Consider the following 26,012-nt stretch of genomic DNA (forward strand, 5'->3'; position numbering starts at 1 on the left):
CTTTTTTTTTTTTTTTTTTTTTTTTTGAGACGGAGTCTCGCTCTGTCGCCCAGGCTGGAGTGCAGTGGCGCGATCTCGGCTCACTGCAAGCTCCGCCTCCCGGGTTCACGCCATTCTCCTGCCTCAGCCTCCCGAGTAGCTGGGACTACAGGCGCCCACAACCGCGCCCGGCTAGTTTTTTGTATTTTTAGTAGAGACGGGGTTTCACCATGGTCTCGATCTCCTGACCTTGTGATCCGCCCGCCTCGGCCTCCCAAAGTGCTGGGATTACAGGCGTGAGCCACCGCGCCCGGCCTGAGATTTTTCAACCAGAATAGCCTAGCCCCACATTTCATTTATGAGTATAATCATGTTCAAATATAAAACGCAAACAAGAGCCTGGGATAAAATGCAACACTCGCCAGACGCCAAGGGCTCACGTACTGATGTAGAGAAAGACCTCAAAATGAATTTGAAAATGTGAAACTCAGGCCGGGTGCGGTGGCTCACGCCTGTCATCCCGGCACTTTGGGAGGCCGAGGCAGGCGGATCACTTTGAGATCCGGAGTTCGAGACCAGCCTGGCCAACATGGTGAAACCCCATCTCTCCTGAAAATAACAAAAATTAGCTGGGCATGGTGGCGGGCGTCTGTAATCGCAGCTGCACGGGAGGCCAAGATGGGAGGATCGCTTGAGCCCAGGAGTTCAAGGCTGCAGTGAGCCCTGATCACACCACTGCACTTCAGCCTGGATGACAGAAGTGCAGGCTGAGTGAGATCCTGTCTCAGAGCAAACAGCTGGGCAAAGTGAAAGCGTTGGACGGAGGGGCAGGGAGAAGACCTCGTGAGAAGCGCGGGGTAGGGGCTTGTGATGGGCAGCCCCAGGGCTCCCAGTGACCATGCTCTCTCTTGACCGTTGTGGGGACCTAGCTGTCCTTTACAATCATCTTTAAATTGCCGGAGTGGCTCTGTGTGACCTGAATGCTGGGTGCGTTGTGTGGGGAGACGCCATCCCCAGGGACCAGGGCTGCCCAGGAGACCCCATCCCACAGTGAATGGCTGTGCCTTGGGGGCCGGGAACCTGCAGCTCCGGCAGCTGTCCCCAGCACACCTGGACGCCTCCTCCCCCAGTGACATCCACAACCAGAAACAGCAACCCACACCAGTGATTTTCATGCACTTTAATGAGGTCCAGCGCTCAGAAGGATTAGCACCCACCACCAGCTAGCTGGGCAGGGGAGGGCCGGAGGGCCCGGTGCAGGGGTCAGGCTCAGGACAGGGGAGGGGGCTCAGGATGGGGAAGGGTCCTCAGGACAGAGGAAGGGACTCGGGACAGAGCAGGGGGCTCAGGACAGGAAGGGGCACTCGGGACGGGGCAGGGAAGGTGTGGGGGGCAGTCGCCACCTGGGTCGGAAGCAGTGGTGTTTTGGACAGGAGGGGCTGGCCCTCCGCTGACCCGGGTGACACAGGCCTGGCTCAGGGCTTCTCGGGGACGTAGCGGTGGATCCAGTCCAAGTAGTAGGTGATGCGAGTGTAGATTCCGGGCCGGTAGGGCTGGGCACAGCCCTCATCCCAGCTGACCACGCCAGCCTGCAGCCAGGTGCCATTCACCTTGCAGACCAGGGGCCCTCCGGAGTCGCCCTGCGAAGGGCAGGGGTCAGTGCTCGCCGGCCAGGCCCGGGCGTGGGGGCTGTGGTGCGGGGCGGGGAGCACGCAGAGCCCACCTGGCAGGTGTCCCTCCGGCTGTTCCCGGCACACAGCATGTCGTCGCGGATGATGCGAACGTCATCTCCCGTGTAGAGGCCAGAGTGGTATTTCGCATCACAAATGTGGTTTTCCATTATGGGGACCTTCACCTGCTTCAGGGGAAATGGCGGTGGGAGGGGCACTGCGGGTGGGGAAGAGGGTGCAGACTCAGGAGGGGGCCCGGCAACCGCCACCCGGAGCCAGAGGGAGCCCAGGGGCTGGGCCGTGGCTAAGACCCAGCACCCACTTCCCACTGTCCCCAGCCCCACCATCATTGTTCACGTCACCCCAGCCGGTGACCCAGCACGGTGTCCCCGGGGGGAAAGTCTCTGAGGCAGGGGGCAGGGTGACCGTGTGGACGTGGCTGGAGATGTTCACGGGCTCCTCCAGCTCCAGCAGGGCAATGTCCGCCCCGGTCTGGACAGTGTAGAACTGCGGGTGCACGATGATCCTGCTGACCGGCAGCAGCTGGTCCTGGTAGTAGAGGTGCTGCTCTCGCAGCTGCACCCTGAGGTCGGCCAGATCCTTGACGTCCCTGGCCAGCGGAGGCTCCCATTCAGGGCCCTGGGCAGCCTCCAGGAGCACCCGGGAGCCAGGGCACACATCCGGCCCTCGCCCACCCCACCAGGCCCCGGGAGACTCACGGTCCCACGCAGTGTGCCGCGGTCAGCACCCACTGGGGGTGGATGAGGGAGCCCCCACAGAAGTGCATCCAGTACTGGCCGTGGAGTCTCAGGCTCACCTGCCAGGGCCACTTGCTCCTGGGGGCCTCCTTCCCCCCGACGATGCCCACTCGCTGCGGGGCCTGGCCTGGGGCTGGGGCAGGAGCCAGTTCAGGACCAGGAAGCAGCCCCACGCCTGGGCCCAGCCCTTCCCTGTGTGGGGGCCAGCCCGGCCTCCCCAGAACCCACCCAGGCCCTGGCCTGTGGAATGTGGTGAGGGGCAGGGTGGACCCCGGCTGGGACTCACCAGGGGCCGCGTGGGCCGGGCTCACCAGGACGGGCAGCGCCAGCAGCAGCAGGTTCAGCATCTGGGGAGCAAGGAGGGGCATCGTGGGCCTGGCCGGGGCTCACGGGGCAGGGCTGGGGGCTACAGATTATGGGGTGAAGAATGGAGCTGGGACGGGGGGCCTGGGTCTTGGTGCTCTGAGTCTGAGGCTGGGCCACTCTGCTCCAGGCGACGCTGATGTCAGGGTCTCTGAGAGTGGGGACTTACCCTGGCCGCTCACTGTTCCTTCTACTCAGCAGGCTTTCCCCTCCCCATTTATCCTTCCAGATCAGGACGGCGTGGAGGAGGGGCGCTGCGCCCTCCCATCCAGATACGGAGGAAGTGGATGACTCAGACCCAGGGCCCCCATGTAACACGTGCCCCTGCCACCCTGACGCCCTCTGTGTGTGGGGCTGCCAGGCAGGCCCCGCCGAGGGCTGAGCACTGGAGGCTCGCAGCTCCGCCTGTCAGCTGGTGGATCCCAGCACCGGAACGCACCACCTTCCCGCTGGTGGGATCAGCTGCCCTGTCCCGGTGCCAGGAGGCCTTCAGGCACAGCTGCACCCAGGCGGCCTGGCTGCCCCATGCTACGAGACCAGTTGCCCTGAAACCTGTTTCCCCAAGAGGGATGGGGAACTCATGACCGTGGGCCACCCTCCAAGAGACGGGAAGGTGCCCATGAGGTGGGAACATGACAGGTGTCATCTCTCCTACGGACTCCGAATCCACAGGGGTGGGGCCAGCCCTCCTCGACTCACTTGGTGGGGGGCTCACAAGAGATCTCCTTGTCAGATGAGGAAACAGCCTTGAGAGGGGACAGCACGGAGTGTCCTCAGCCAGGAAGGGGCCCTGCTGTCCACCCTTGGTATGAGACCCGAGTCCTCCTGTGAGTCCTCAATGTCCACCTCTGGGGCTGTCCGTGCAGGTTCCCTGGTCTGCAGGTGCCTTATTGTCGTGGGATCTGAGCTTCATCTGCAGAGGGAGGAACAGACGGGAGTGGGGTGCGACCCCAGGAGACCCAGCCCAGCTCTTCACGGACTCACCCCAGGAGACCCAGCCTGGCTCCCCACGGACTCACCCTAAGCCCCAGCCAAGCTCCCCATGGTCTCACCCCCAGTCCCAGCCCAGCTCCCCACAAACTCACCCCAGGAGACCCAGCCTGGCTCCCCACGGACTCACCCCAGCCCCAGCCCAGCTCCCCACGGACTCACCCCAGCCCCAGCCCAGCTCCCCACGAACTCACTTCAGCCCCAGCCGCAGCTCTCTGTGTACTCACCTCCAGCCCAGACCCAGCTCCCCATGGTCTCACCCCCGGTCCCAGCTACCTGTGCTCTCCGTCCATCCAGCACTGACACTGTCCCTGCAGGTCTGTCCACCCCACCTCCCAACTCCCCTGGGCCTGCTGGTCACTGAGGCCTCCAGCTCACCTCCTCTCCTTCTGAGCCCCAGGACCCCCTACCTGTCCCCCGACTGCCAACACAGGGCCACTCCAGCGCTCACGCTGCCCCCACCCTGCCTGGGACCAGCCTGGTTTGGGGCTGACGCTGCACACCGAGGCCATATCCACCTGAACTCCTTCCAGGCAGCATCCCCAGGGCACAGGCAGGGGTGGCCCAGACCGCTCCTGCTCACGACCCTGCTCCTCATCCATTCTCTGGACAAACTCCCCAGAGGCCTCCACCTGCCCCGTCCTGGTTCCATGAACGAGGCCCACAAGACGGGACCCTCAGGAGCCCAGGAAGTGAGGGGATGGGGTGATGGGGGACACCAGGGACGAGGGTGGTGCAGGGACACGGGAGACACCAGGGTTGACAGTGAAGAAGAGACTCAGGGGACCCTAGGGCTGGGGGAACCCAGGGACACACGGGATGCCAGGGCTGGGGGAACCCGGGGACACACGGGACACCAGGGCTGGGGTGTGCAGAGGGCTCTGGCACCCCCGCGTCAGGGGCTCTGGTCCCTCCTCCTAGGAACGCCCCGATAGGGTCAGGCCTGGGAGGCGGACCAATCAGCAGCGTGGGGATGCAAGTGCTTTGACTGGCTAACCCTGGGCCCATCAGGGCGAGTCCTGGGCACCCTGCCCCGATCCCGGCCCCTCACCTGGGGTGCTGCAGGGCTGGCTCCCAGGCCATTGACAGACATTGGGAAAGAGGCCACACGGGGCAATGTCCCCGAGAGAAGGGTGGGGAGCTGGGTTAGACGACAGTGACATGTCAGGACTCAGTGCAGCAACGGGAAACTCAGCCCCAGGAGCTTGTGGGCTGGGGAGACGGACACTGGCATGTGGAGAGGCCCAGGCAGCAAAGACTCATGAGACAGAAAACTGGAGAGGAGAGAACGGTACAGATGCTCGGAGGCATCTGCAGGCGGGTCCCCCGGAGTCCTTGGCCCAGTGCCGGAGATGCAGAGACACGCAGAAGTCACATCAGAAACAAGAACCACCAGAGAAGGTGGGCAGAGGAGTCCGGGAGTGCCCGCAGAGCTGGGAATACCATGTGTCCCCACCGGCCGAGTGTAGAAACCTTGTCAGAGGCAGGCATTGGAGAGTCCTCAGAAAGGTATCGAAGGGTACTAGGGGAGAAAATTTTCCCAAAACCGAAGGCTTCTCTGGACCCACCCTCACAAAGCTGGAAAGCAAACTGCAGACGGATCCAAATGATTTCAAGTAACTTAACTGCCTGTGAGAACACATCCCAAAATGATGTCAAGGAATATAACACAATCCAGCACGCAACAAAACACTCCAGAGAGTATTCACGAGACGTGGGGCTACTCAAAAACAAGCAGGCGCCCAGGCGCGGTGGCTCACGCCTGTAATCCCAGCACTTTGGGAGGCCGAGGTGGGCAGATCATGAGGTCAGGAGATCGAGACCATCCTGGCCCACATGGTGAAACCCCGTCTCTACTACAAACATAAAAATTAGCCGGGCGTGGTGGCGCGTGCCTGTAATCCCAGCTGTAATCTTCTGCCTCGGGAGACTGAGGCAGGAGAATCGCTTGAACCAGGGAGTCAGAGGTTGCAGTGAGCCGAGATCTTGCCACTGCACTCCAGTCTGGCAACAAAGCGAGGCTCTGTCTTAAAAAAGAAAAAAAAAAAAAAGTAGGCATGAAAAAGGTTGACCCTCCAATAAAAAAATCAGTCATGGCCAGGCATGGTGGCTGACACCTGTAATCCTAGCACTTTGGGAGGCTGAGGTGGGCGGATCACAAGGTCAGGAGATCAAGACCATCCAGGCTAACACGGTCAAACCCCATCTCTACTGAAAATACAAAAAACTAGCCGGGCATGGTGGCGGGCACCTGTAGTCCCAGCTACTCGGGAGGCTGAGGCAGGAGAATGGCGTGAACCCGGGAGGCAGAGCTTGCAGTGAGCAGAGATCGCGCCACTTCACTCCAGCCTGGGGGACAGAGCGAGACTCTGCCTCAACAAAAAAAAAAAAAAAAAAAAAGAAAGGAAAAAAAGAAATGTGAAAGGAAATTCTGCGGAAAGAAGATAAGAGATGAAAATCTAAACCTAAACTAAGGGAAGGCAAGCTCTAGAAATGGAAACAGCTGTGACTGTGTAAGACAGTTTTCTCTCTCAAAAAATGTTGAAAAGAGAATTGACAGTTTGAAGCAACAACAGTAAAGCAAGTGCAGGTATTGTGTGGTTTATGGAATACACACAGGTGTGATGTGTGCTACAGTAACAGAAGGATTCAGGGGAGACCAAAAGCAGGTTGTCCCAAGGTGAAATTGCACATGAAGTTGTATGGTGTTTGGAATTCATATACTTTATTATTTTATTATTATTATTATTATTATTATTATTTTTGAGACAGAGTCTCACTCTGTCGCCCAGCCTGGAGTGCAGTGGCGCCATCTTGGCTCACTGCAAGCTCTGCCTTCCAAGTTCATGCCAGTCTCCTGGCTCAGCCTCCCGAGTAGCTGGGACTATAGGCGCCCGCCACCTCGCCTGGCTAATTTTTTGTATTTTTAGTAGAGATGGAGTTTCACCGTGTTAACCAGGATGGTCTCAATCTCCTGACCTCGTGATCCACCCACCTTGGCGTCCCAAAGTGCTGGGGTTACAGGCGTGAGCCACCGTGCCCAGCCCATACACTTTATTTTTTATTTATTTTTATTTTTTATTTTTTATTTTTATTTTTATTTTTATTTTTTTTGAGACGGAGTCTCGCTTTGTTGCCCAGGCTGGAGTGCAGTGGCCGGATCTCAGCTCACTGCAAGCTCCGCCTCCCGGGTTTACGCCATTCTCCTGCCTCAGCCTCCCGAGTAGCTGGGACTACAGGCGCCCACCACCTCGCCCGGCTAGTTTTTTTTTTTGTATTTTTAGTAGAGACGGGGTTTCACCATATTAGCCAGGATGGTCTCGATCTCCTGACCTCATGATCCGCCCGTCTCGGCCTCCCAAAGTGCTGGGATTACAGGCTTGAGCCACCGCGCCCGGCCCACTTTATTTTTTAGAGCAGTTTTAAGTTAACAGACAACTAGGCAGATAGTACAGATAGTATAACCCCCACACCCGCCCCCCCCACACACAGAGTTTCCTGTGATGAACATTTTGCATTAGTGTGGTGCATTGTTACAGCTGATGAACAATATTGATACATTATTACTAACGCCCACATTTTACATGAGGGTTTACTCTGTGTATTGTACATTGTGTTCTGAGGGTCGTACGTGGCAATTGCACAAGTCATGTGTCCACCATTACTGTATTATACAGAATACATCCACTGCCCTCAAAATCTCGTGCTCCATTGCTTCTCCCCCTCCGAAACCCCTGGAAACTATGGATATTTTCATTGTCTCTGAAGTTTTGATTTATCCACCATAGATGATACACTGTTAACTTTTTCCGACTGGCTTTTTTCACTTTTTTCACAGTTAAGGCCCCTCTATGTCTTTTCAAGGCTTGATAGCTCATTGCTTTTATTTATTTATTTATTTATTTATTTATTTAGAGACGGAGTCTTGCTCTGTCACCAGGCTGGAGTGCAGTGGCACGATCTTGGCTCACTACAACCTCCAACTCCCTGGTTCAAGTGATCCTCCTGCCTCAGCCTCCCGAGCAGCTGGGATTACAGGCATGCGCCACCACGCCCAGCTAATTTTTATGTTTTTGGTAGAGACAGGGTTTCACCATGTTGGCCAGGCTGGTCTCTATCTCCTGACCTCGACCTCGTGATCTGATCCGCCCGCCTCAGCCTCCAACAGTGCTGGGATGACCGGCGTGAGCCACCGCGCCCGGCCGGGTTGCTTGCGCTGGGATGACAGGCGTGACTACGCGCCCGGCCGGGTTTCTTGTTCTCTTTAATGTTGACTTTGAGAGTTCTTGGTATATTCTGGATAATCATCCTTTATCAGATATGAGTTTTGCAAAGATATTCTCCCAGTCTGTGGCTTGTCTTTTCATTCTCTTAACAATGTTTCTTTAGAGCAGAGGTTTTTAATTTTTTTTTTTTTGAGACGGGGTCTTGCTCTGTTGCCCAGGCTGGAGTGCAGCGATGCGATCCTAGCTCGCTGAAACTTCAACCTCCCAGGCTCAAGTGATCCTCCCACCTCAGCCTCCCGAGTAGCCACCGGTCTGTCCAGTTTGGGAGCAGTGCTTTGCCCTGTGAGCCCAGTTCTCAGATGGCTTTCAGCTGCATTTCATTTTGCCCAGCGTTTCCGATGTGGTTGTGAGGATGGACTTGATGACTTCCAATCCCTTTGTATGTCCGAGCGGGAACTGAATGTATAGATGTATTTTTTATTGAGAGAAAATTAAATAAACAGAATGCACAGACCTGAAATGTCCAGTTCAATAAATTGTGATGATCCCACACCTGTGTAACCATGGCCCAAAGCAAGATGTATCACCCTAGGGTGTCTGCTCCCCGCCCCTTCAGGCAGGTGACCGAGAGGTGAGGAAACACTCTAGGGTGATGAAAATGGCCCGTGTTCCTGTCGCTCCACCTATGAAGGGCTTTGAAATTTCCTTCCAGCTAGATTTGTCCTTTTTGGTGCAGAGATCTTGCGTGCCTTCTATTAAATGTATTCCTGGTGTTTGACTTTTTTATTGTGTAGTAAAGGGTATTGATGTTCGCGTTGATCTTCCAATATTCATGGCTGGCATTTAGAAATAAAATAATACTTTTGTGTATTGGTTTTGTATCTCGCAGCCCCGCTAAGTCCCCTAGTCCAGGGTGTGTGAAACCTGGATTTTCTATGCAGCGATCGGACGTCTCCCTCCGGAGCGCTGCACTTCCCCGAGTCTCCACCAGAGGGGGCCCCTGACCGTGCAAAGCGGAGCCCGGGCGCGGCCGAGGCAGGCGCTGGGAGGAAGCCGGGGCGGGGCGTTTGTGGGAGGGCGGTGCGCGGGCGGGCAGGGGGCAGGGCAGGTGCGGGGAGAGGGCAGGGCAGGTGCGGGGAGGGGAGGGGAGGGGAACTTCCAGCCCTGGAATAGGCCCTGCGTGTGACCCTAGCAGGTAACTGCACCCTCTCTGCCTCAGTTTCCCCACGGGGAGAAGAGACTGCACTGGGGTGCGAGCCCAGGCTGTGCAGGCCTGGAGCGGGGTCTCCCTCCAGGCCTAGCCTGTGGCCATTGTCCTCCACTCCCCTGGGAGGAGGGAGCTGCAGGGGCTCATGCAGGTCAGGGGCCAAGGGTCAGAGGTTGGGGGAGGAAGAGCCACTGAGGCTGGCCCAGAGATCGCTTAGCCACCAGACGCAGGAGACAGCCAAGAGGAGGACGAGTTGGAGGAGGAGGAAGAAGCCCCCCGGAAGGGGAGCCTGGGGAGGCGCCTGAGCCCCCGATGCTGGGGCCGGCTCACACAGGCAGAGAGGAGGATGTAGACCTCTGGCCAGTCCGGGAAGCTGTAGCTCTTGACCCAGCTCATGACACCAACCTGCCCTCAGGAACCATGCACCTGGCAGACCGGAGGCCCTCCCGAGTCACCCTGAGGGCAGAGAAGGCAAGGACTAGCAGGTGGGGGGTCCGGTTTCCGGGCTCCAGCACCCCCACGCTCCGTGCCCAGCCTGGCTCATCAGGTGGCTTTCGTGAAAGCCTCAGGGAGTGCCCACCACACACCCACGGAAACGGCCAGAAGCTTTCTAAACAGTCAAGCTCTGCTCACTTCTCCGCCCCACCCCTTCCCTTTCCCTCCGATAGATTCGGTCCTAAAGCCTCTCGTGGGGCGAGTCCCAGGGTGGACCTGGGGCGCCACAGCCACACTGGCCCAGAGTGGGGGGCACACGGGGGATTGATGAGATCAATGAATTGGGGGTGGAACCAGCTCCCCACTGCTGAAGGCAGCCCGATGGGAGAGGAGAAATGCAGAGTGAGCCCTGTGGGGTGGAACCACAGCTGAGGCACTGTGAGAGCTCATGGTTTTCATTATAGAGATGGCCGTGTAGATGTGTACGTGGGAGTGTGTGTGTGTGTCAGTGTGTGAGTGTGCATATGTGAGGGTGTGCATACGTGTGTATGTGTGTGCATGTGTGAGTGTGAATGTGTGCATGTGTGTTCGTCTGTGCATGTGAACATTTATGTGTGTGCATATGTGCATGTGAGTGTGCACACATGTGTGTGTGTGAGTGCATATGTGCGTCGACCAAGTACATGCATGTGTGGGCATATGTGTGTGCACGCACATGTGTGTATACATGTGTGCGTGAATGTATGAGTCCGTGTGTGCGTGTGAGCATTCGTGTGTGTATATGTGCATGTATATGTGTGTGTGCACACATGTGCATGCATGTGAGTGCATGTGTGAGTGTGCATGGATCTAGTATGTGCATGTGTGTGCATGTATGTGTGCGCACGTGTGCATGTGTATGAATTCATGTGTAAATGTGCATGGATCAAGTGTGTGCATGCGTTGCATATGCGAGAGAGTGTGTGTGTGAGTGTGCATGGATTAAGTGTGTGCATGCATGTGCATGTGTGTGAGTGTACGTGTGCACACATACATGTGTTACCTGGCTCTGTCCCCTGAGAAGGGCTGCGAGCAGTGGCACCCAAGAGCAATGGGCAACCCCTTCACCTAGATCGTGGTCTCTAAATACCATTTGCCACCGACAGGAGCTGGGCTTCCTGGAGGAATGCCTGGCGCAGAGGCGGATACGAGAGAACCATGAGAATCTTGTGGAAGGAAAAGTTCAGAGTCGGAGACGTGTCAGACGACACAGAGGCCAGCTCGCAGGAGCTCCCAGTGTCTGCATCAGGGTGAGTTTGCATATTATAAAATGGGAAAAAGAAATTTAAATAATTGAATAAAACAAGAGACCATGAATCCACACAGTTATAAATAAGCAAATGAATACATAGAGAGTCTGATGAGAACTCGGCTGGTTACAGGGTCTCAAGAAGTCTCCCCACGAAACACGTAGTCATCACTAAGGGAAGGAGCGGCTTCCCGGGGAGAAGCCGGGCAGATGCCCCTCGCTCAGGAGATGAGAGGGGACGTCCCAGCAACTGGAGAAATCGACCGTGCACGCCCTCAACAGGAGGCAGACCTCAGAGCGGGGTCCATGATGTTCCTGCCAAGCGGGTATCCCCTCAATCTGACCGTGAAAAAATATCAGCCCGGCTTGAGGAACGCGCCACAAAAAGATGGCCGGAAATCTTCAAGGGTCTCAGGGCCAGAGGAGCCGAGGAAAGACCGAGGACCCGTTCCAGAGCCCAGCGTGCCTCCTAATCCCAGGCGGGACCCTTTCGATCCAAGGACATTATTGGGAGACTTGACGGACTTGGATTTGGCAATTGAGAATTACATGTCAGTAGGATGCCCACAGCTACCTCGGGGCTTGCTGGCTGTACGGCGGAGCTACGGGAAAATGCCTCTTCCTTCCTTCCTTTACTTCCTTCCCTCCCTCCTTCCCTCCCTCCCTCCCTTCCTTCCTTCCCTCCCTCCTTCCCTCCCTCCCTCCCTTCCTTCCTTCCCTCCCTCTCTCCCTCCCTCCCTCCCTTCCTTCCTTCCCTCCCTCCTTCCCTCCCTCCCTCCTTCCTTCCTTCCCTCCCTCCTTCCCTCCCTCCCTCCTTTCCTTCCTTCCCTCCCTCCTTCCCTCCCTCCCTCCTTCCTTCCTTCCCTCCCTCCTTCCCTCCCTCCCTCCTTCCTTCCTTCCCTCCCTCTCTCCCTCCCTCCCTCCTTCCTTCCCTCCCTCCCTCCCTTCCTTCCTTCCCTCCCTCCTTCCCTCCCTCCTTCCCTCCCTCCCTCCTTCCTTCCTTCCTTCCCTCCTTCCCTCCCTCCCTCTCTCCCTTCCTTCTCTCCCTCCCTCCCTTCCTTCCCTCCTTCCCTCCCTCCCTCCCTCCTTCCCTCCCTCCCTCCCTCCCTTCCTTCCTTCCCTCCCTCCTTCCCTCCCTCCCTCCCTCCCTTCCTTCCTTCCCTCCCTCTCTCCCTCCCTCCCTCCTTCCTTCCTCTTTCTCTCTCTCTCTTTCCTTCTTTTCTTCCTTCTTTCCCTCCCTCCCGCACTCCCTCCTTCCTTCTTTCCTTCCTTCCTTTCTCTTTCTCTCTTTCTCTCCTTCCTTCTTTCCTTCCTTCTTTTTTTTCTCTTTTCTTTCTTTCTCTCTTTCTTTCTTTCTTTCTTTCTTTCTTTCTTTCTTTCTTTCTTTCTTTTTCCTTCCTTTCTCTCTCTCTTTCTTTCTTTCCTTTTTTTTGACTGAGTCTTACTCACTCCAGCCTTGGCTGTGAGTCAAGAGCTCACTGCAGCCTTGACCTCCTGGAATCAAGCAATCCTCTCACCCAAGAGGTTGAACCTGCAGTGAGCCGAGATCGCACCACTGCACGCCAGCCTGGGCGACAGAGCGAGACCCTGTCTCTAAGAAAAATAAAAATAAAATATTACTGAATTATGGCTGGGCACAGTGGCTCATGCCTGTAATCCCAGCACTTTGGGAGGCTGAGGCGGGTGGATCACCTGAGGTCAGGAGTTCAAGACCAGCCTGGCCAACGTGGTGAAACCCCATCTCTACAAAAAATACAAAAATTAGCTGGGCATGTTGGCTCATGCCTCTATTCCCAGCTACCTGGGAGGCTGAGGCAGGAGAATTGCTTGAATCCAGAAGGTGGAGGTTGCAGTGAGCTGAGATTGCGCCACTGCACTCCAGCCTGGGCAACAGTGTGAGACTCTGTCTCAAAAAAGAAATAAAATAAGATAGATAAATAAAAAATAAATATCCATGAGTCAATGCTGATTAAAGAAATAGTGGAAGAAGTAAACAGTGGGCGGAAGAGGCCAGGCGCAGTGGCTCACGCCTGTAATCCCAGCACTTTGGGAGGCCAACGTGGGTGGATCACGAGGTCAGGAGATCGAGACCATCCTGGCTAACACGGTGAAACCCCATCTCTACTAAAAATACAAAAAATTAGCCGGGCGAGGTGGCGGGCACCTGTAGTCCCAGCTAGTCGGGCGTCTGAGGCAGGAAAATGGCGTGAACCCAGGAGGCGGAGCTTGCAGTGAGCTGGGATCACACCACTGCACTCCAGCCTGGGCAACAGAGCGAGAATCTGCTTCAAAAATAAATCAATAAATTAGTTAAGTGGGGGGAAGAGACAAATTTCCACGCAGAGTTCAAAATAAAGTCACAGCCCTCCCCTCTCACGGAGGTGGAGCTCAGCGGAACCCCCAACCCCCACCTGGCTGCTCAGGGCACTTCCTTCCAAACACTGCAGCACCGAGGCCGACAGGGAGGCGCCGCACGGTGAGGAACCAGCTATGCCTGAGCCGGCAGTGAATCAGGTTGATGACTCCCGACCCCACGCGACTCCACGCGGCCCCACGACAGGGGCAGGAAGGCACTTCGCCTCTGTGCTCTTCCTCCCAAAACCCACGACCTCAGGCTGAGCATGAGAAAAACATCAGACAAATCCCCACTGACTGGCACTCGACAAAATCGCCGACCCAGCCTCCTCACAACGGTCAAGGTCATCGAAAGCAAGGGAAGCCAGAGAATTGTCACAGCCAAGAGGAGCCGGAGGAGACAGGAGGATCCGGGGCGAGGTCCTGGGACGGGAACGGGGGGTTAGGGGAGTAAGGAAATCCAAGTAAGCTCCGGGCTTTAGTCACCGTAACGAATCGTGCTGGCTCGTTCATTACGGCCAACGAGCCTTTTCCTGAGGAAGAATGGGAAGTGGGCCCGGGCCACGCGGATAGCACTTTTATACTATCTTCGAAACTTTTTCATAAATCTAAACCTGTTCTGAAATAAGAAGTGTGTTTTAAAGAAAGAAAAGACACAGAAATACTTCCAGGCCCAGCAGCCCTGTGGAGACAGCTCAGGCTCCCGTGACAGCCACCCTTTGAGACGTCCCCGTCCCCACATCCGGGAGCAGGTCCCGTGCTCGCTCGGCAGATCAGATGGGGACCGTCTCCTGGCCCAGCCTGGACTGGCCCTTCCTAACCGTCCTGGCCGCCCCAGCCTGATGACCCAGCTGATAAGGGGCCCTGGGCAGTGCCCGGGACTTTCCTACCCCCCTCCCCAGATCCAAATCACAGGCCGGGCTGGAGGGTCCGCCTGAGACCCTCGAGGTCAGGGATCTCCTCTTTGATGTGGGGAAACTGAGGCATGGGGGGAGAGTTGCCTGACCACCCACCAGGAGATGGCAACCAGAAACCTGTACGTGCAGGATGTCCCAGAGGCCCACCCTCTGGTCCAGCCTTTCCTTCAGGGCAGTGCACCCACCGGGGGTGGCCAGCCCCATTCTCCACCCGTTGCCCCACCAGGGGCTGGCTCTGCCTGGCAGAGGCTCTCTGGACATCACCAGGGCGCCTCCTCTGGGCATCTCAGAGGTCCCCTGATCCTTCTCATTTGGGGTCCTGCTCTAGGACAGGGACCTGCAGTGCCATGAAGAAGTGACCCCAGTGCTTGGGCTCCACCACACGCTGGCAGAACAGGACCCAGAACACAGCTCTCTGCCCGCTGACCAGGGCTGGACAGCACGGGGGTCTGGCACAGGGTCCTTCCCCCTGGATCCCAGGGCCCCAGCTAGGAACCTCCACAGAGGCCGGGAAGCCCCGCTGGCCCTCGCTCGCTCACTCCACATTCCGAGGCAGAATCTCCGCGAGGTCGAAGGGCACCGTCTTAGGGCCCTCGACGGACACCCCGGCCACAGCATCCCCTCCAAGCCCCCAGGACACCACCTCCCTGCGATGCCGGCTCCCGCGTCTCAGAAACCCCAGTAAACTGGAGTCACCAAATGATTGCCGGGTTTATTTTGCGTTTTCATTCTGAACTGGATGGAACCTTCTTGAGCACAGGGCATCCTTTCCACTGTGTTCCTGAATTATGGGTTGTCATCGTTTTTATATGGTGCTGGTTGGGCATGACGTGAGTTCAACTTTTTGCTGCTGGACGGCAGAGGTAGGATGCGGAGCTTCCTGAGAGGGTCCGGGGCAGGCCCCTCAGGTCCATCCACCTCCCCCGGAACCCAGCCCTGCAGCACCCCAGGTGAGGGGCCGGGGTCGGGGCAGGGTGCCCAGGACTCGCCCTGATGGGCCCAGTGTTAGCCAATCAAAGCACTCGCATCCCCACGCTGCCGATTGGTCCGCCTCCCAGGCCTGACCCTGTCGGAGTTCCTAGGAGGAGGAACCAGAGCCCCTGACGCGGGGGTGCCAGAGCCCTCTGCACACCCCAGCCCTGGCGTCCCGTGTGTCCCCGGGTTCCCCCAGCCCTGGCGTCCCGTGTGTCCCCGGGTTCCCCCAGCCCTGGCGTCCCGTGTGTCCCGGGTTCCCCCAGCCACAGTCCCGTGTGTCCCCGGGTTCCCCCAGCCCTGGCGTCCCGTGTGTCCCCGGGTTCCCCCAGCCCTGGCGTCCCGTGTGTCCCGGGTTCCCTCAGCCCTAGTGTCCCCTGAGTCTCTTCTTCACTGTCAACCCTGGTGTCTCCCGTGTCCCTGCCCCACCCTCGTCCCTGGTGTCCCCCATCACCCCATCCCCTCACTTCCTGGGCTCCTGAGGGTCCCGTCTTGTGGGCCTCGTTCATGGAACCAGGACGGGGCAGGTGGAGGCCTCTGGGGAGTTTGTCCAGAGAATGGATGAGGAGCAGGGTCGTGAGCAGGAGCGGTCTGGGCCACCCCTGCCTGTGCCCTGGGGATGCTGCCTGGAAGGAGTTCAGGTGGATATGGCCTCGGTGTGCAGCGTCAGCCCCAAACCAGGCTGGTCCCAAGCAGGGTGGGGGCAGGGGGAGCCCTGGAGTGGCCCTGTGTTGGCAGTCGGGGGACAGGTAGGGGGTCCTGGGGCTCAGAAGGGGAGGAGGTGGGCTGGAGGCCTCAGTGACCAGCAGGCCCAGGGGAGTTGGGAGGTGGGGTGGACAGACCTGCAGGGACAGTGTCAGTGCTGGATGGACGGAGAGCACAGGGAGCTGGGACCGGGGGTGAGACCGTGGGGAACTGGGGCCGGGGATGAGACCATGGGGAGCTGGGACCCGGGGGTGAGACCGTGGGGAGCTGGGACCGGGAGTGAGACCATGGGGAGCTGGGGCTAGGGTGAGACCATGGGGAGCTGGGACCCGGGGTGAGACCGTGGGGAGCTGGGACCCGGGGTGAGACCGTGGAGAGCTGGGGCCTGGGGCTGGGGTGAGTCCGTGGGGAGCTGGGCTGGGGCTGGGGTGAGTCCTTGGGGAGCTGGGCTGGGGCTGGGGTGAGTCCGTGGGGAGCTGAGCTGGGGCTGGGGTGAGTCCGTGGGGAGCTGGGCTGGGGCTGGGGTGAGTCCGTGGGGAGCTGGGCTGGGGCTGGGGTGAGTCCGTGGGGAGCTGGGCTGGGGCTGGGGTGAGTCCGTGGGGAGCTGGGCTGGGGCTGGGGTGAGTCCGTGGGGAGCTGGGCTGGGGCTGGGGTGAGTCCGTGGGGAGCTGGGCTGGGGCTGGGGTGAGTCCGTGGGGAGCTGGGCTGGGGCTGGGGTGAGTCCGTGGGGAGCTGGGCTGGGTCTCCTGAGGTCACACCCGCACTCTCGTCTGCTCCTCCCTCTGCGGATGAAACTCAGATTCCACGATAATGAGGCACCCGCAGACCAGGGGACCTGCACAGACAGCCCAGATGTGGACATTGAGGACTCACAGGAGGACTTGAGTCTCATACGGGGAGTGGGAGTGATGGAACAGGAGCACCCACATCTCGGACACACACCGCCGCTTTCAGTTCCAGCTCCCTTTCCAGCCTCCTGCATTTCAAGGACATCACTTCTCTTCTAACTACAAGCAGCCAAAAAGCAGACAAGGCAGGCGGAGCACAGGGCAGGTGGGGAGAAAGTCTCTTGGGTAACTGCCAAACTTCGCCCTCATACACTGGGCCTTAATAACACCTTCCTTTCCCTTCAGGTGCACTAAGACAGGGAAGCTGAAAGCAGACGGGGTAATCCATATGCCTGCAGCTGCAGGAAGTTGTATGGGAACAGACACACAACTATCCCTCCCAGAGAAGCGCAATGAAGAGTCACATAAGCACTCCAAGTCTCTGATAAGCTCTCCTGCCCTCAATCCTTAAAAACTCTTAGTGTCTGAGAGCGTGTGCCTCTGACCTAACTCAGCCAGCCGCCCCTCTCCGGTCTGCTTAAAACAAACGTGTCCCTGTTGACTGTGAGGCCGCCCTTCGTGTTTCTCTCCTCTTTCTTTAATTCTTACAGGGAGCAGGGCCCCTTGCTGGCTGAGGACACTCGGTGCTGTCCCCTCTCAAGGCTGTTTCCTCATCTGACAAGGGGGTCTCTTGTGAGCCCCCCACCAAGTGAGTCGAGGAGGGCTGGCCCCACCCCCGTGGATTCGGAGTCCGTAGGAGAGATGACACCTGTCATGTTCCCACCTCGTGGGCTCCTTCCCGTCTCTTGGAGGGTGGCCCGTGGTCATGAGTTCCCATCCCGTGTCCCTCTTGGGGAAACAGGTTTTGGGGCAACTGGTCTCGTAGCATGGGGCAGCCAGGCCACCTGGGTGCAGCTGTGCCTAAAGGCCTCCTGGCACCGGGACAGGGCAGCTGATCCCACCAGCGGGAAGGTGGTGCGTTCCGGTGCTGGGATCCACCAGCTGACAGGCGGAGCTGCGAGCCTCCAGTGCTCAGCCCTCGGCGCGGCCTGCCTGGCAGCCCCACACACAGAGGGCGTCAGGGTGGCGGGGGCACGTGTTACATGGGGGCCCTGGGTCTGAGTCACCCACTTCCTCCATATCTGGATGGGAGGGCACAGCGCCCCTCCTCCACGCCGTCCTGATCTGGAAGGATAAATGGGGAGGGGAAAGCGAAGGAACAGCGAGCGGCCAGGGTAAGTCCCCACTCTCAGACACCCTGACATCAGCGTCGCCTGGAGCAGAGTGGCCCAGCCTCAGACTCAGAGCACCAAGACCCAGGCCCCCCCATGCCAGTTCCATTCTTCACCCCACAATCTGTAGCCCCCAGCCCTGCCCCGTGAGCCCCGGCCAGGCCCACGATGCCCCTCCTTGCTCCCCAGATGCTGAACCTGCTGCTGCTGGCGCTGCCCGTCCTGGTGAGCCCGGCCCACGCGGCCCCTGGTGAGTCCCAGCCGGGGTCCACCCTGCCCCTCACCACATTCCACAGGCCAGGGCCTGGGTGGGTTCTGGGGAGGCCGGGCTGGCCCCCACACAGGGAAGGGCTGGGCCCAGGCGGGGGCTGCTTCCTGGTCCTGAACTGGCTCCTGCCCCAGCCCCAGGCCAGGCCCTCCAGCGAGTGGGCATCGTCGGGGGGCAGGAGGCCTCCAGGAGCAAGTGGCCCTGGCAGGTGAGCCTGAGACTCCACGGCCAGTACTGGATGCACTTCTGTGGGGGCTCCCTCATCCACCCCCAGTGGGTGCTGACCGCGGCACACTGCGTGGGACCGTGAGTCTCCCGGGGCCTGGTGGGGTGGGCGAGGGCCGGATGTGTGCCCTGGCTCCCGGGTGCTCCTGGAGGCTGCCCAGGGCCCTGAATGGGAGCCTCCGCTGGCCAGGGACGTCAAGGATCTGGCCGACCTCAGGGTGCAGCTGCGAGAGCAGCACCTCTACTACCAGGACCAGCTGCTGCCGGTCAGCAGGATCATCGTGCACCCGCAGTTCTACGCTGTCCAGATCGGGGCGGACATTGCCCTGCTGGAGCTAGAGGAGCCCGTGAACGTCTCCAGCCACGTCCACACGGTCACCCTGCCCCCTGCCTTGGAGACCTTCCCCCCGGGGACGCTGTGCTGGGTCACCGGCTGGGGCGACGTGGACAATGATGGTGGGTCCGGGGACAGCGGGAGGCTGGGCCAGGTGGGCACCAGGTCACAGTCACGGGCCAGCCCCTGGGGTGATGGGTCCCTCGGGGCAGCTCAGGGAGGGGATTCTGGAGGCCAGGATGAATGGAGCGGGCGGTGGCGAGAGGCAGCTGGTGCACTGAGCAGAGATGGTGAGGCCAGCAGGCCTGGGCGCCCCCCAACCGCAGGGCTTGGGCAAGTCCCTTGGCACCTCCGTGCCTCGGTTTCCCCTAGCCTGAAAGGGTGCATCGAAAGTTCGTACGTCGCGGACTTGCCATGTGTGGAGGGAAATCACAAGGGGGGTCTTGCTGGAAGGAGAGAGACGGGTGCTGAGATGAGACCCTCCTGCCCTCGCTCCCTGTGCCACGGTCAGCTCAGGGGCCTGGGACTCGAGGTGGTGGCAGGTGCTGTGGGGGGCTGGATGAAGCTCACTCTGACCCTCCATGAGGCACATTTTCACTTCTAGTAGGTCTTGTCCCCATTTTATCCACAATTCAGAGCAAAGCTTTGGGGCCTGAGCAGTGGCCCTGGGCTGTGATCTCGGGGTCACTCAGAGGGGGCCAGAGCCACAGTCCTGCTCTTCCACCCCACACACAGGCGAAGCTGAGCCCAGGGCCCTGTGTTCCCCTCCACCGTGGGTCTGACCGTGCACCGTGGGCCCAGCCCAGACCAAAGTCAGCTGAGCCCAGGGGGAGACAGGGGCCAGGCCCTGCACTCCTTTGCCATGGAGCCCAGCCTGGCAACCTCCAGGGACCTCCCCTCCCTTCCCCAGATGGGGCTTGAATGAGGCTGGGACCCAGGACCAGCCTCAGGGGAGGGGCCCGGCCCGCACTCGCCGCCCTTCGCCCTTCCCCGGGGCCGCAGGCACAGAACGGTGCTGGCCACGTGGCACTGTCTCCCCGGCCCATGACTCGGCCGCCAAGTCCACGCTGCAGCAGCCATCCGGCCCCAGGCCCGGCTCCACCTGCCGCTCTGCCCACAGTGCGCCTGCCGCCGCCGTACCCGCTGAAGGAGGTGGAAGTCCCCATAGTGGAAAACCAGCTTTGCGATGCGGAGTATCACACCGGCCTCCACACGGGGGACAGCTTTCGAATCGTCCGCGACGACATGCTGTGTGCGGGGAGCGAAAAGCACGACTCCTGCCAGGTGGGTCCTCGCGTCCCCCACCCCGATCCCCGGAGCCTGGCCAGCGAGCGCTGACCCCTGCCCTTCGCAGGGCGACTCCGGAGGGCCCCTGGTCTGCAAGGTGAATGGCACCTGGCTGCAGGCGGGCGTGGTCAGCTGGGGCGAGGGCTGTGCCCTGCCCAACCGGCCCGGCATCTACACCCGCGTCACCTACTACTTGGATTGGATCCACCGCTACGTCCCCGAGAAGCCCTGAGCCAGGCCTGTGTCACCCGGGTCAGCGGAGGGCCAGCCCCTCCTGTCCAAACCACCACTGCTTCCGACGCAGGTGGCGACTGCCCCCCACACCTTCCCCCATCCTGAGCCCCCTCACCCACCCTGAGCCCCTCCTCCATCCTGAGCCCCTCCTCCATCCTGAGCCCCCTCCCCTACCCTGAGCCCCTCCCCTTTCTTGAGTCCCCCAATCCTGAGCCTCCTCCCCCATCCTAAGCCCCCTCCCCCATCCTAAGCCCCCTCCCCCATCCTGAGCCTCCTCCCCTACCCTGAGCCCACCCCCAGCCCCCCCTGCCCCTCCAGCCCTCCCCCACCCAGGTAGCAGGTGGTGAGCGCCAATCCTCCTGAGTGCTGACTCTCATTAAAGTGCATGATGAAAAACAGGTGTGGCCGTCACCGTGTTTCTGGCCGTGGGTGTCACGTGGGAGGAGGGGTCCAGGCGTGGCCTGGGGCAGCTACGGGAGCTGCAGGGTCCTGGTCCCCAAGGCACTGTGGAGCGGGGCCTCCTCAGCAGCCCTGGTCGGTGAGTCATGGCTCCCGGTTTGGAGGAGAAGCAATTAATTTCGGTGTCCTCGCGGCAGAGAGAGGCGATTTCTCCCTCAAACACGGAAGCCTGCCGCGGCCGCACTGAGGGTGTAAGTCCTCGGCTTCCCGTCTGGGTCTTGGTGTCCTGTGAGTCGCACAGATCGGGGGCTGCAAGGGAGGGACTCTGAATGCTGCGAGGGCAGAGCAGGGTCCAGCGGGGTCCGGCTGGGCAGGGACGTGGCTCGGAGGACTTGGGAATGGCACTGATCACTGCCCCCCACCTGTCTTAGAAAGCCCAGGGAGCAGGGCTGGGCGTGGTGGCTCAAGCCTGTAATCCCAGCACTTTGGGAGGCCGAGACGGGCGGATCACGAGGTCAGGAGATCGAGACCATCCTGGCTAACACGGTGAAATCCCATCTCTACTAAAAAAATATATATATAAAAAACTAGCCGGACGAGGTGGCGGGTGCCTGTAGTCCTAGCTACTCGGGAGGCTGAGGCAGGAGAATGGCGCAAACCCGGGAGGCGGAGCTTGCAGTGAGCTGAGATCCGGCCACTGCACTCCAGCCCTCGCAACAGAGCGAGGCTCCGTCTCCAAAAAAAAAAAGAAAAAAGAAAGCCCAGGGAGCCAGGGCAGTGTGGGAGGCCCAGGAGCCCCCTGGGAATTGGCGGGTACAGCTGGACCCTGGACCCCGGACCCCAGCTGAGGGTGCCCTGGTACACGGGCAGTGGCCACGTCCCCTGAGGCCCTGGGCTGTGTCCGGCAGGTCTCACCCTGGGTTTAGAGCAACCGGCAACCTGGCCTGGGGCTCCCCGCTTTCTCCCAGGAAGGGAAGTGTGAGGAGCGTAGGAGGCAGCCACGTCCCCGGGAAAGAAAGGGCAGTGCCCTACCCGTTCACACCCCGGAGCCTTTCCCCACTGCCTTGGAGCGCGGTGACTCCCCCGGCCGGGGTGCCCCTACCTGCTCTGCTCTGCCCCACTCCGGAAAGACCAGGGACGTGGGAGAAAGTGTAAACCCGGATGTGGTTTCTGCACGGAGGCTCAGAGCCTGGGTTTGCCCTGAAGCCCTTGCCCTGTGGGGATCCACCCCACCCTCACCCCCGGGAGTGACAGGCAGGGCAGGCGAGGGCAGGTGGGAGGGTGACGGCCGGTCCCCCAGCCACTCACCTGCAAAAACTTCCGCGGAGGAACTGGGAGCCCCCCCCCCCCGCACCATACCCTCCCATTTGGCCTTCCACCTCTTCTCTGCCCTGCAGAGGTCCTGGAAACACAGGGGCAGAGCAGGAAGCCCCAGGTTTGGGGGACCCAGGGGAGCTGATGCCGGAACCACACATTGACCTGCAGCCTGGGGTCTGGGCGCTGAGTCTGCCCGGTCCAGGTGCAGAATGAACAGGGCGGGAGGAGGGACGGGGCCGCTCTGGGTGTCACCTGCCCCTCAGAGCACTGCTCTCCCTGCCCACACTGGCATGGCCCTTAGAGGAAGCGGCCCAGGAAGCCACACCTTGTGGAGGCTCGGCCTCTTGCTGCCGTCCACTCCCGTCTTGCCCTGCATGGCAGTGTCTGAGCTCTGGGACCCGACGCCTGGTACAGGAGGGAGTCGGGGCAGGACCCTAAACCTAACCACTGCCCTGGGAGGCCAGGGCCCAGGGACACGGAGGCCCCGGCACAGGAGGGGCGTGCCGTGTGCGGGCCTGGGTCCCCCAAGCCCCCACCCACCGCGCCTCCACCTCCGGTGAGTGTCTTGCCTCGGTTTCCTCATCTGGAAGCTGGCATTGAAGCAGCACCCATGAGTATCCCCCCCAGAGGACGGGAGACGCACGTCCACGCAGAGCCTGGACCATGAATGTTCTCAGCATCTCTACTACCATAGCCGAAATGTGGAGGCCTCCAACAGGAGGTGGCTGAGCAAACCGTGCCTGCTGCAGCTCGGAACGCAAATCCACCCCACAGAGACGCCGCACACTCTGCCCTTTCTCAGCTCTTTAATCAGACAAAGACGCAGTGAGGCCCTGCCCTCCCTTCCCCGGCACCTTCCCCACCCCAGCATCAGGGAGGTCCTGGGTGCTTAGGAGCCAGAGAAGTCGGGCTCAAGCTGGTGGCCTGCAGCGGAGGCCGAAGCGGAGATCGCCGGGAGAAGGAAGGTCCTGGTCCCTCCTCAGCTGACCCAGATGGGAGCCCAGCCCGGCCTGCTCAGGGCAATTCCCCGACTTGCTTCAGGATCCAGGGCACGTAGGTCTGGACGCGGGCGTAGACGCCGGGAAAGTCCCGCAGGGCGCAGCCGTAGCCCCAGCTGACCACCCCCACCAGGCGCCAGGATCTTTGCACCCTGCAGACCAGAGGGCCGCCGGAGTCGCCCTGACGAAGGGAAGGAAAGAGGTCACCGCTGAGCTCTGCGGTGGGAGCAGGGCGGGTAGGCAGGGCGGGCCCGGGGCACTCACGTAGCAGGAGTCACGGCCCTCGCTGCCGGCACACAGCATATCATCCAGGATGAGCTGCCGGTCGCCAGTGAGCCCCGAGGCTTTGCGGTACTGCTGGTCACAGACGGCGTTCTCCAGCACCTGCACGCTCACCTGCTGCAGGCGGTAGGGCGGCGGCAGCGACTCTAGGGGGAGAGGTGACCCGGGCTGGCACAGCGGAGACGCCCCTGCCATCTACCCAGCAGCCCCAGTGCCTCCCCTGGGTGGGAGCGAAAGTGGCTCCCCTGCTGCGAAAGGCCCCTCGTCCCTGGGTCTCAGGCTCCCGGCCTGAGCATGGTGTGTGGGACCCCAGGAGGTGTGAGGGCTCCTGTCTCCCTCCAGACTCCCAGGGCTCACAGTTGGACGGACCAGAGAAAAGCGGAGGGATGAGTTTTTCTGGGTTTTTTTTTTCCCCCTCCAAAAAATGCCTTTTGGTTTTGAGTTGTTTTCGTTTGTGGTGGGTTTCTTCCTTTTTTTTTTTTTTCCTTTTTAGAGATGGGATCTTGCTATATTGGCCAGGCTGGCCTCAAACTCCTGGGCTCAAGCAATCCCCTTGCCTCTGCCTCCCAAAGTGCTGGGATTACAGGTGTGAGCCACCATGCCCCCCCCCCAAAAAAAAAAGAGTAAAAGCCTTTCTTAAGTAGAAAAAAGTGGGAAGAATTTTCCCCTCTGAATATTGAGTCTGGGGCTTGGTCTGGCCATCGGCAGTCACGGGACCCCCGAGTCTCCGGGCCCGGGCAGCACAGAGCTGTAGGTAGAGCAGCCGGAGGTGATAGCACAGCCGTGAGCAGCTCCGTTTCTTCCCTTTCTGGAACTCACCCCCCCCGCCCCGCCCCCCCAGCCCTGGAATGAGGCGTTTTGGGCCCACAGCTGAGTCCTTCCCCAGCCCCCACACAACACGCACCGAACATCTTGATCGCGCCCCAGCCGGTCACCCAGCACTTGTCCCTCGGGGTGAGCTCCAGCAAGACCGGGGAGAGCTTGACCGTCCTGATGTCAGCGGCACAGATTACGGGCTTTGCCAGCTGAAGCAGGGCCACGTCCGCACCCAGCCCCGCGGTGACGTAGTTGGGGTGGACGATGATCCGGCTGACGTTCAGCAGACCCCGGCCCCCGTACAGATACACATCCCCGGCGTGGATCCGGTAGGTGGACGGGTCGGTGTCCTTCCTGGGGGAGGACGGACCCAGGCTGCTCAGGGGGCCTGGTCTGCGGCGGCCCCACTCCCACCTCCCCTCGCTGGGGTCCCCGGCCCGGGACTCACCGGAAAATGCAGTGGGCGGCAGTCAGCACCCACTGGGGGTGGATGAGGGAGCCCCCGCATATGTGCACCCAGGAGGCCCAGTGGTAGCTGTAGATCCTCAGGCTGACCTGCCACGGCCACTTCCCCTGGGGGGCGTTGTGGCCCCCCACGATGCCCACCAGGTCATTCTCGGGAACGGGCACTGGGAGCACCGGGAGGAGGTCAGGGAACCCGGCCTCTGCCACCCAAGCCTCACCCCCGCGCCTGCCCTCGGGCAGAAGCTGGTCTGTGCACGTGTGCCCTGGATCCTCAGGACAGGGGTGGCAGAGCCCCTGGGAAGGGAGGGCTGTGTGGGGTCGGGACTCACCTGGGCTCCCCGCGCTGCAGCTCCCCAGGGAGGAGACGGCCAGGAACAGCAGCAGCAGCATCTGTGGGGAGAGGGCGTGGGGTGTGGGCTGGGGGCTCAGACCCGGGATCGGGGGTGGGGGCCAGGAGCCACCCGCAGGCATCAGGGAGGGGATGATGCCCTTACCGTGCGGGCACTCGGCAGCTCTCTCCCCCAGCCCCTCGGAGCCCCTTTATCCTCAACCACAGGAAGTGGGCAGCTGCCTGGTCAGTCCTCTCCTCAGAGGAGGGGCGGCGGGGGAGTGGCCTCTCGTTCAGCCACTGGGTCGCTGTTCCCACCGGCATCGCCAGCCAGAGTAGAGCCAGCAGGGTTAGGGGAGAGAAGGGTGTCTCAGCTGCGACTGCAGAAGCACCAACAGGTTCCCGCACTGCGGGCGAGGCAGGTCAAATAGCGTCCCCACCTTGAGCCGCCCCTGACGATGCTCAGAGTCAGGTGGCCAAGATTGCTCGATGCCCAGGGCAGGTGGTGACAATGTTGACAACGTGGGCAGAGTCCCTGCCCTGGGGCTGCACAGTGGGCTCCCAGCTTCTAGAACCACTGCCCACAGGCAGATCAGTGCACAGAGACCGAAAGCAGTGGGGCTTCACCAAGGCCTGGGCCCATGACCTGAGGCCAAATCATCACTGCACGGGTGGAAACGGGGCCCAGTGGAGCCAAGTGCTGGCCATGGAATCCAGCACCCGGGACCCCATGGCCAACCCCAGGCTCTGTCATCCCAGGTCCACACAGCGGCCCAACCCTGGGCCCAGCTGTCCTCCGCTGGTGGCCGGGCAGACGGTTCTCTTCCTCACAGAGACACTGTGCCCCTGGCCCATTGGAACGTCCTGGCAGGTGCATTGTGGACACCACTGCCGGGGGCTGGAGGGGCCCCTCCCCAGAGTCCACGCAGGGCTCCATAATGGAATTCGCCCCAACTCTGGGTAGGCCGAGCAGCTCAGCCAGTGGTAGCAGAGTCTCCTCCTCCTGGCTGGAGCCCCCAGCTCGCCGCCAGCCCCACCCTCCGTCCCCTTCCTCATCCACCAGGAACAAGCCTCTCCTTGGTGACTCAGGAAAGCACTTCCAACCCCAGCTCAGGCCCTTGCCCGCTGAGCTCCC

The 26,012-nt window shown here is 60.5% G+C and overlaps 3 protein-coding genes and 1 long non-coding RNA gene across 7 annotated transcripts; 2 read left to right on the forward strand and 2 right to left on the reverse strand.

Annotated features, from left to right (window-relative positions):
* Window positions 1–1,144: 1,144 nt before the first annotated feature.
* Window positions 1,145–3,010, reverse strand: LOC102139613 (tryptase alpha/beta-1). Of its 3 annotated transcripts, XM_045381910.3 has the most exons (6): window positions 2,940–3,010; window positions 2,694–2,754; window positions 2,369–2,540; window positions 1,994–2,259; window positions 1,703–1,866; window positions 1,145–1,619 (listed from the first exon to the last, which is right to left on the reverse strand). In XM_045381910.3, exons 2-6 carry the CDS (start codon window positions 2,752–2,754, stop codon window positions 1,455–1,457), a joined length of 828 nt encoding a protein of 275 aa, XP_045237845.2. In that variant the 5' UTR covers window positions 2,940–3,010; the 3' UTR covers window positions 1,145–1,454. The 3 variants fall into 3 exon arrangements, with proteins under 3 accessions (XP_045237845.2, XP_045237843.2, XP_005590889.3); XM_045381908.2 differs by having other exon boundaries at window positions 2,012–2,259; window positions 2,694–2,962; XM_005590832.4 differs by having other exon boundaries at window positions 2,694–2,962.
* A 14,874-nt stretch (window positions 3,011–17,884) lies between these two features.
* On the forward strand, window positions 17,885–20,668 carry LOC102140229 (tryptase alpha/beta-1). Of its 2 annotated transcripts, XM_045381730.3 has the most exons (6): window positions 17,885–17,927; window positions 18,114–18,174; window positions 18,327–18,498; window positions 18,608–18,873; window positions 19,872–20,035; window positions 20,106–20,668. In XM_045381730.3, exons 2-6 carry the CDS (start codon window positions 18,114–18,116, stop codon window positions 20,268–20,270), a joined length of 828 nt encoding a protein of 275 aa, XP_045237665.2. In that variant the 5' UTR covers window positions 17,885–17,927; the 3' UTR covers window positions 20,271–20,668. The 2 variants fall into 2 exon arrangements, with proteins under 2 accessions (XP_045237665.2, XP_005590891.3); XM_005590834.5 differs by having other exon boundaries at window positions 17,906–18,174.
* A 49-nt stretch (window positions 20,669–20,717) lies between these two features.
* LOC141409354 (uncharacterized) lies at window positions 20,718–21,329 on the forward strand. The gene is made up of 2 exons (XR_012429588.1): window positions 20,718–20,922; window positions 21,103–21,329. It is a non-coding gene; the product is annotated as an uncharacterized lncRNA (long non-coding RNA).
* A 1,448-nt stretch (window positions 21,330–22,777) lies between these two features.
* LOC102141014 (putative serine protease 29) lies at window positions 22,778–25,098 on the reverse strand. The gene is made up of 6 exons (XM_015442187.4): window positions 25,044–25,098; window positions 24,879–24,939; window positions 24,533–24,713; window positions 24,173–24,438; window positions 23,251–23,414; window positions 22,778–23,167 (listed from the first exon to the last, which is right to left on the reverse strand). Exons 2-6 carry the CDS (start codon window positions 24,937–24,939, stop codon window positions 23,003–23,005), a joined length of 837 nt encoding a protein of 278 aa, XP_015297673.3. The 5' UTR covers window positions 25,044–25,098; the 3' UTR covers window positions 22,778–23,002.
* Window positions 25,099–26,012: the final 914 nt, after the last annotated feature.

The sequence above is a fragment of the Macaca fascicularis genome, chromosome 20 (assembly GCF_037993035.2).
Source record: "Macaca fascicularis isolate 582-1 chromosome 20, T2T-MFA8v1.1".
NCBI classification, from domain to species: Eukaryota; Metazoa; Chordata; class Mammalia; order Primates; family Cercopithecidae; genus Macaca; species Macaca fascicularis.

Bases quoted from the DNA above. Each gene is read 5' to 3' on its own strand.
- LOC102139613 (XM_005590832.4), bottom strand. From the start codon at position 2,775: ATGCCCCTCCTTGCTCCCCAGATGCTGAACCTGCTGCTGCTGGCGCTG. The intron at 1,867-1,993 runs GTGGGGCTGGGG...CCCCACCCGCAG, and splicing joins GGGTGACGTGAACAATGATG to TGCCCCTCCCACCGCCATTT. The intron at 1,620-1,702 runs GTGGGCTCTGCG...TGCCCTTCGCAG, and splicing joins GCCGGAGGGACACCTGCCAG to GGCGACTCCGGAGGGCCCCT.
- LOC102140229 (XM_005590834.5), top strand. From the start codon at position 18,093: ATGCCCCTCCTTGCTCCCCAGATGCTGAACCTGCTGCTGCTGGCGCTG. The intron at 18,499-18,607 runs GTGAGTCTCCCG...TCCGCTGGCCAG, and splicing joins GCGGCACACTGCGTGGGACC to GGACGTCAAGGATCTGGCCG. The intron at 20,036-20,105 runs GTGGGTCCTCGC...TGCCCTTCGCAG, and splicing joins AAAAGCACGACTCCTGCCAG to GGCGACTCCGGAGGGCCCCT.
- LOC102141014 (XM_015442187.4), bottom strand. From the start codon at position 24,939: ATGCTGCTGCTGCTGTTCCTGGCCGTCTCCTCCCTGGGGAGCTGCAGC. The intron at 24,714-24,878 runs GTGAGTCCCGAC...CGGTGCTCCCAG, and splicing joins CTGCAGCGCGGGGAGCCCAG to TGCCCGTTCCCGAGAATGAC. The intron at 23,415-24,172 runs GTGCGTGTTGTG...CTCTCCCCCTAG, and splicing joins GGGCGCGATCAAGATGTTCG to AGTCGCTGCCGCCGCCCTAC.